Source organism: Indicator indicator, chromosome 24 (assembly GCF_027791375.1).
Source record: "Indicator indicator isolate 239-I01 chromosome 24, UM_Iind_1.1, whole genome shotgun sequence".
NCBI lineage: Eukaryota > Metazoa > Chordata > Aves > Piciformes > Indicatoridae > Indicator > Indicator indicator.
The window spans coordinates 9,811,284-9,819,523 of record NC_072033.1 but is presented as its reverse complement, the minus strand read 5'-3'; the positions used below and the strand labels follow the sequence as shown (position 1 = coordinate 9,819,523).

The 8,240-nt window shown below is 39.4% G+C and overlaps 1 protein-coding gene across 1 annotated transcript; it reads right to left on the bottom strand.

Annotated features, from left to right (window-relative positions):
• Window positions 1-222: 222 nt before the first annotated feature.
• On the bottom strand, window positions 223-7,731 carry PCK1 (phosphoenolpyruvate carboxykinase 1). The gene is made up of 10 exons (XM_054391805.1): window positions 7,664-7,731; window positions 7,197-7,471; window positions 5,665-5,846; window positions 4,863-5,066; window positions 4,372-4,559; window positions 3,244-3,406; window positions 2,891-3,115; window positions 2,667-2,798; window positions 1,859-1,954; window positions 223-1,278 (listed from the first exon to the last, which is right to left on the bottom strand). The coding sequence occupies exons 2-10, from the start codon at window positions 7,418-7,420 to the stop codon at window positions 824-826; spliced, it is 1,869 nt and encodes a 622-aa protein (XP_054247780.1). The 5' UTR covers window positions 7,421-7,471; window positions 7,664-7,731; the 3' UTR covers window positions 223-823.
• Between the last annotated feature and the right edge of the window lie 509 nt (window positions 7,732-8,240).

Here is an 8,240-nt window from a genome sequence, read left to right as displayed (position 1 = left end):
CATTCCTTTGATTGAAATAGAAGTTGCAAAGACAGCATGTGGCTTAAACTAGTTGGCTGAGGAGGAGCAGAGGAGCAGCAGATCAATGCTAGTCAACATCTAACTTCCACATGTGAATTTCTCCCTGTGCTGTGGTATTGACAGGAGGCCTAATTTATATGCATGCAGTTTATAAACAGTGTGAGTATTGGAAATGAGATCATATTTTGTATAAACGTTTATTTCAATAGTTTAAAGAACAAGCCATTCAAAACATCTGGAAATCACAGGAACATGAGTCATATACAACAGCAATATCTTAAATAGGCATTAGTAATACAAAGTCATTTTTCACTCCGATAAAAGTCACAACTTGTTTTTTCTAAAAAAACATTCAAGCCATGGAGTATGTTCATCTCATACATATGGACCAATTTCCTTCTTTCCTGTAGAGTCTGAGACTCTGGAGGTCTGTGTGATAGAAACAACGCGCTACACCTTGAAGGCTGGATTGGTTTGGATTATATGTGCAGAACTAGGCAAATAATTTACACACATCATGGCTATATGAGCATGTAAATGACAAATCAGGGTTTTGAAGACCATGTGCACATTGCTTTCCCACAGCTGCTCATCCATTCACAACAACTGACGTAGTTATAAATCATTAGGTCTGGAGTTACTTCTAGAATGCCCCTATCTCTTTTCCAACTAAACTAAGACCTACTTTCATTATAACACCCTGCCCATCAGTGTGCTGTTATGCTACCAGTGGTGATTTGATAAAATGTGTTTGTCCTGTCTTAGTATGTGTGGATTGATAAATAATTGTGGTTTTGATCAGCTACAACTGTTTTATCCTTTTCTCTAAGGCAAGCATTTCCTTTTCTATTTCAGAGGGAAGGTCAGCATTAACTTGTACTTCAAAATATCGTTTGATTTCTTCTACCTCCTTTTCCCAGAAATCTTTGGAAATATCAAACAGTTCAGTCAAGTTGACATCTTCTAAACCCTTCAAGTTCAAAGCAGTGTCAGCAGGGATGTAACCGATGGCGGTTGTCTTGGCAGAGGCTCTCCCTTCAATTCTGTTGAACATCCACTCCAGCACGCGGGAATTCTCTCCAAAGCCAGGCCACAGGAATTTTCCTTGGCTGTCTTTCCGGAACCAGTTAACATGAAAGATCCTGGGGAGTTTTGCAGCTGGCCGATGTGCCATGCTGAGCCAGTGGGCCAGGTATTTGCCAAAATTGTAGCCAAAGAAAGGTCTCATGGCAAATGGGTCATGCATAATGATTTTTCCTGTTCAAAACACAAATGCAGAATGCAAGTTAACAAATAGCACATTTATTCTAATGCACAAAGAGTGAGACCCAGCCCAGGATTTAGTACCCATGGTCCCTTAACCACCCTCTGTATCCAAACTGAAGACCTTTAGAAACAAAACAAGCATTATCCTTGATGTACAAAAAAGTACACATTAAATTCTATTTTGTTATTGATGGAAACAAAATTTCTTAAATCTCAGGTCAAGCAGCTTAAATGACGATCCTGAAGAGCTGACTTTGATCATTTGTATATTTATGTTGAGCTCTAGCAGAAGAGAAAATTCACGTTTATTTATCCCATATCAAGGCTTCTGACAATTCCTTGCTGCACCCTGTTCTGTATACTTGCCACCTAGGAGATTATTTTGCTTAATATGACTTTTAGAGGGAATTTGGCTTTAATTCCAGTACAAATATTTTTCTATTGTGAAAATGCACAGGTTGCAAAATTAGCTGCCAAGATCAAAATGTGAAAGATCAGGGGAGAAGGATAGAGCAGGCAGTCCAAGGAGGATTGCTTTTAATACAGGTAGGCAGATTAAATTTTGATTTACCTTTGTGCTCAGCAGCTGCTGTTGCTTCAGATCTCATAGCTGCTCCTATAAATACTCCATGCTGCCAGTTAAAGGCCTCATATACAAGAGGCACACCTGTGAAGAACAAAATCACTTCAGCAACTAGAAGTCCAGAAACTTTTGTAGCAGGTTTTGCTACCTGTGGTACTGCTGAATGCATGTTACTCTATAATGTATTCTAATCTTCCTGACTTTTCTAATCACTTCATTTCCTGCCCTCTTATATCAAAGAAGTTTATATGAATGTTTTGAAAACTAGCTACTGATTACTGAACACATTCATGTTTAGTTGATCAGTAGGAAATATATGGGGCTCAGAATCCCCAGCAGATTTTATTTGGGGATAGAATGTGGTCATGGTATTAGACTCATACTTTGCATTTTTTCTCTTTTTTCCCCCCCAACTTTAGGTAGAAATTATTATTTATTTTACTTCTTTTTCTGCAGGCTGCCTACAACTGGTTCACTTCTCTGGTTCATTTCCTGTATGAACTAGTAAAACTGCAAGAAAATTGAGACAAGTGTAGCAATTTGCTTTGCATCTATTACCCAGGCTAGTGGGTCCTGATCTCTCTCCAGCCCTTTATTATTATGACCATTTTGGTGTTAACATCTAACAATACAGACATGGAAATACCTGTGGCTGTGTGTGAGTCAAAGGCTAACAACAGTTCGTCTGATCATGGTTATTTCCTTGCTTTTGCAGCTATGAAAACAAAGCCTAAGCCTGGTTGTGTTTCAATCCTTCTGTGGTTAGCACTTCAGCCTAGGTTGCTGCATCTCTTACCAGCAGGTCTGCGGCCTCCAAAGATTATCCCTTCAATGGGCACACCTTCAGGTGATTCCCATGCAGGGTCCATGATGGGGCACTGGCCAGCTGGAGTACAGAACCGTGAGTTGGGATGAGCACAAGGTTCCCCTGAACAGAATACAATGGAAAGGTCATGATGGCAGAATTAGCCTGAATTCAGCAGAGGAAGCCAAGAAAGGCTGTGGGGTAGGTCAGGTTACCATGATCCGGGGTCCAATGCTTGTTTTTCCATGAAGTCAGTGTTACTCCTGGTGCCAATGGCTCATCAATGCCTTCCCAGTAGACACCTCCATCACTGGTTTCTGCTACATTGGTAAAGATGGTGTTCTTCAATATGGTCTTGATAGCATTGGGGTTTGTTTTGACTGAGGTTCCAGGGGCGACACCAAAAAAGCCATTTTCGGGATTGATTGCTCTTAAATTGCCTGGAAGTTAAATGACAAAATATTAAACCAGTTTGATTTACTTACTCTAATCCAAAATTTTATAGAATATCTTGCTGCTAAAAGCAACCCATATTGCACTGTAAAATAATCCAATTTCAGTTCCATACCTTGTTCATCAAATTTCATCCAGGCAATATCATCTCCCACACACTCAATCTTCCATCCTGGCAGGCTTGGGTTCATCATAGCCAAGTTAGTTTTACCACATGCACTAGGGAATGCTGCAGCAAAATACTTCTTTTTACCTTCTGGATTGGTAATGCCCAGGATCTATTGAAAAATTAATGCAATTGTTAAATACACTATTTTTTTTTTCCTTGCACTTTTCATTTTGAAGACTGTCTCTCAGCAAGTGGTAATGATAAAATATTTAATTATGCAAATTTGTTTCTACAGAAGCACCACATAATATAGTTGACAATTCAAACTGTACTTCATTAATCAAAAAGTCTACACTTTTTGCCTCTAGAATATCTATAAGGCGATCTTTTATTTTAAAAAAACCACCAAGTATGTCTGTAATTCAAACTTTTATTGTTATTTTGCCAATTAAAGGTAAGCAGACTATATACATTTGTGTTTCTCAGCTGAGGCAGAAGAAAACCAAGCAATATTCTTTTGGCTACATGATTGGAGTGAAGTGAAAACACTTCCTGTATGAATATTTCTGCACTGTTCAGAGTCCATAGATAGTTTTTCTGTGAATGTTCTCTTATGCTTTTTGAAATTATCTTTTTTAGTGATATTTTATGGCATTGGAATGTGTAAATGATGGCAGAAAGTAAAAGCAGGAAGGGTACAAGCAGAACTCGTGTAGAAAATGTACTATTTGCAGGTTTTTGAGTGCACAAACCTCTTTATAATATGAAAGACAAGACAATTTTCAAAGCTTGTATTAATCTTTTACTATTAGATTTGTAGGGGCAATGTGGTTGCAATGATGACGTTTAGGCTCTGCTTAAGGTATACGTGTCTGCCTACAAGCAGACACTTTGACCAGTTCCAAATCCTTCTTGGCTACTGATGTTATAGGTACTATTTTAGAATGTTTGCTACTTAATCTTGCAAACAGTTTCCTATTTCTTATAAGCCTGCCATGTGACAAATTCCTATCTAATGTTACAGGACTATCCATATGAGACTAATTTCATTGATAGCAAGATGTGATGTATTTATGTTCAACTGATTTAGGGTTTAATGGCTGTTCAAATAACACATGATTTAGTGGCTCTTACCAGCATGTGCTCAGCTAGCCAGCCCTCCTCTTTGGCAAGTCTGCTGGCAATTCTGAGAGCAAAGCATTTTTTCCCCAGTAAGGAGTTTCCTCCGTAACCGCTGCCAAAAGAAATGATCTCTCTGCGATCCGGGAGATGGGCAATCAGCGTTAACTCTGGGTTGCATGGCCAGTTGTTGATTAATGGTTCTGCAAAACGGAATGTTGTACTCATGAATGCAGCAATTTCCATGCTGGATCACACTGTTGTTTCATCAGCATCAAGCCTCTGACAGGAACCCATAGCAGATGCTTTAAAGGAAACCTCCTGGTAAGTACTAGGGATAATAATCTCCTTTCCATGAAAGTCTCATTGAGCTGTAATTGAGTTCTGAACATAGTGCTATTGTACAAACCGTCCTGGTCTTCTACAGTGAGTGCCTCCCATGTGCTGAGAACTCAGTTAGCTCTAAAACATGCCTCTGGGATCTTCCAGGGGTGACAGTTTCATACCTTTTAGTGGTAGAGGGCATCCAACTGAGTGAAGGCATTTTACAAATTCCCCATTGCCCAGGGCTTTCAAAGCAGCTGTTCCCATCCGTGTCATGATCCTCATGCTGGCCACTACATATGGGGAATCTGTCAGCTCAATCCCAATCTTGGACAAAGGAGACCCAATAGGCCCCATGCTGAAGGGGATGACATACATTGTGCGTCCTGGAAAACAGGGAGCAGCCAGATGTGACAAAGAGCAAAACAAGGAACTTTTGAAACAGTTTGATTAAGATGGAGGTTGTTTCTCACTTCTTTAAAAGCTGCTTCTCTTGTGGGTGATTCTGGTAATGTTTAAAGAGCTGTAGATTTGTTTGTTTAATTGTGTAGCGAAGAGTTTTATCTTAAATGCTTGAAGCAGCTGTTCAGACAAACTGTCTAGCCGGTAGTAAAGGTGGGTGGAAGCCAGGTGTTTTGTGGGCATAAATCATTGAGCCTGAAATTATTGCTAGGAGTAGGGGTTCTCAATTATCAACTCACTTCTTATCTGCTACTTTGTTTTTGTGTGACTTCCTGAAAAAAAGTCACCCATATCTTTCTTTGCCCCTCTGTATGAAGAGTGCTGGAAAGAGACCAAGGACTATCCTCACATGGGCACTTGGATCTGTGATAAGGATCCAGATGAAACCAACAAAGTGACTAATATCAGGGGAACAAACAACCTTCAGCTAAAGTCTTTCTTTAAATAATACAGTAACTACTACTACTAGGAGTGCCTCCATAATCCTAGAAGTTCAATGCCAACCATTCCTTTCTTGCCTACCTCGCATGCAGCCTGGGAACCTGGTATTGAAGGCTTTCTCAAAATCTTCTTCAGACATCCAGCGACCCAGCTGGCTGGTTCCAGTTTTAGGGATGGGAGTGGTGTCTCTCTGTTCTTGAGTGATGATGACAGTTTTGCTCTCAACTCTTGCCACATCTCTTGGATCAGTGAGAGCCAACCAGCTGCATTTCACCCAAAATCAGGAAATTAGACTTTAATTATCAATATAGAGCTCTTTACCCATCTGTAGGACCGGTTTAGGACAAAAGGGTAAAATGCTTTGTAAGGCCAAAATTACAGTGACGGAGCCAGTATAACAGAGTCTCAAAAATCATTCAGGTGTACTCTCTCCTACAAATTGTTTCAAGATTTGCCAGCACAAATAACAAATTACATGGCCTAGGAAATTCTGGTTACACTTTAATACTTCTTTGCCTCTTACCTCAGCCTCATTCTCTATTACTAACTTTCAGGGAAAAGTTAATCTCATTTAATTCTAATTCTCATCAGTGTGAAGTTGTTTTGCATGGAGACCACAAGATGATGCATTAAGCAAAGTGGATGCCAAGCAAATACTTTAAAGTGTTGGTAGAAGTGCCTTTGGGGTCAGAATCCAGCTAAGTGGATTGGCATAGTCCTTCAAGTTAGAAGCATCATGAAAAAACTCCTGAGTATAATTATGACCATAAAAAGTGAAATAGTTTATTAAAGGGGATTATTTTTCCCCTCTGAATATTTTTTGCCATCTATTTACAATAGAGAGGATTGTTTTACATTTTCACCTCTGTACACAGAAATTTTCCTCGAGTATAAAAATGTTCTAGTTGGGCTGTCATAGCCATCATCACTACAGCTAAGCATATAATTAACAATGAATAATTTATCTGGTGAATCTTGCCCTTTTCTCTCCCAAATAGTCTGCAAACAGATTGCCAAATTCCTGCACTTAGTTATCTGAAAGTCTTTGCAGATTCCTTCCATTAAGATCTTTTGGTCAGCACATAATTCCTGAGTGTGTACTTGTTGTTAATATTCTCCTTTCATGTTGGGTTAGTTGGGAGAGATGATGAAATATTTGAAAAAAGTATTTGCTGAATACATTACAGTCAAAGCTCATCGGCATGATATGAATAATGTCTGTTCTGAATAATATTGGAACACCCACAGAGCTATTTGAATGCCACAAAGTATCTGATGAATAAACTAATTGATTAAAATAGTAGACTTCTTTTAAAGATGTATTTGCTAAATAATATTTAGCCATTGCTAATGATCAGTTACATAAGTCTCGTGACATTATTTCAGTTGCCTGATGTAACTAATCAACAGAGACACTATGCAGTTGACAGTCCAATTGAATAATGTGGTTTATGTGAAGTTTTAGAGGAAAGACTTTGCTTTTCCTGGGCGTTTTACCTATGTAAGCTAGGAAAGCAAATATTGAAGGGTTACAAGCAGTTTTAAAAGTAAACAGGACAGCAAAATCATGTTGCCATTGTGAGATTATATTTGACTTCCTTCAGGCTACTCACCAGTTCTCATACTTCCTCAGCTTCTTGATCATGCCTTGTTCTACCATGATGTCCAGAATTTTTTTGTTTTCTTCTTCTGAGCCATCACAGATATGAATGCTCTCAGGCTGGCACAGCTTGGCATTACTTTCAATGAAATCCCTTGCTTCTGGAGAAAAGCTGTCCAAATCCCCCTGGACAACCTTGGGCATGCCATTTACCTCGGCTTTCAACTGTGGAGGCATTATTGAACCTGCAGTGGATCCTGTTGATGGCTTTGAAATACTGATCACAATCTAAAATCAAACATACAGAGTGTGTTAGCACACTGTGACTTTCTAACCAGTGTCAATAAGCCTTCCTAACAACATATTACACAAATACAGTATTTATAACAGATTTGGTCATATACTTGTCTTAAAATCAATACAGAGAGCTTGGATCATTGGTAATGTCAAGTTGGAAAAAGTAGAGGCCATTCTACTTACTGTATTTGTAAGACTAAGCTGGATTTCAGAGAGGATTCTGCTGTTCCTTTCTGCTGATTTTGTTTTGCTTGCTCTGGAGTACTCTTGTGATTGCTGCTTTCCAAGCAAACATCCTCCTTCCTTAAATATTCTTCATGGCAGTGTCCAGCCCACTAGGTGAGGTGAGAGAGGCTTGTCCTTTACGTCACCATTGGATGTATCTTGGGACAGTGCCACTGACTTTGTCATCATGCAGCCCTGACGAGGTAATCATTTAACAGGCTTGATTAATGAATGCTGAAAGCAGTGATTCTTAGCCCCTGGGTTTGCTGATTTGAAGAAGTTACAAAATTTAGCAGTTTAATCAAACTTTGATCCAGTTTGTCTTTGAAAACAAAAGCACTGTAACTTCTCAATGTGTGGGAAAGGTTGAGCACAAAGAGTATGTGGAAGCAGGAACACAGGGGTCAGCCAGGCAAAGAGCAGTTGGCACAATTGATAGGGAAATGCTTGTTAGTTGGCTGTGAAGTGAAGGCTCGTCCAAGGTGTGTTTACTCACCTTGGGAACATTGCCCGATCTGGGGATAAAGTTCAACAG

Bases quoted from the DNA above. Each gene is read 5' to 3' on its own strand.
- PCK1 (XM_054391805.1), bottom strand. From the start codon at position 7,420: ATGCCTCCACAGTTGAAAGCCGAGGTAAATGGCATGCCCAAGGTTGTC. The intron at 5,847-7,196 runs GTGAGTAGCCTG...GGTGAAATGCAG, and splicing joins CTGAGGAAGTATGAGAACTG to CTGGTTGGCTCTCACTGATC. The intron at 3,407-4,371 runs GTAAGAGCCACT...ATTTTTCAATAG, and splicing joins GGCTAGCTGAGCACATGCTG to ATCCTGGGCATTACCAATCC.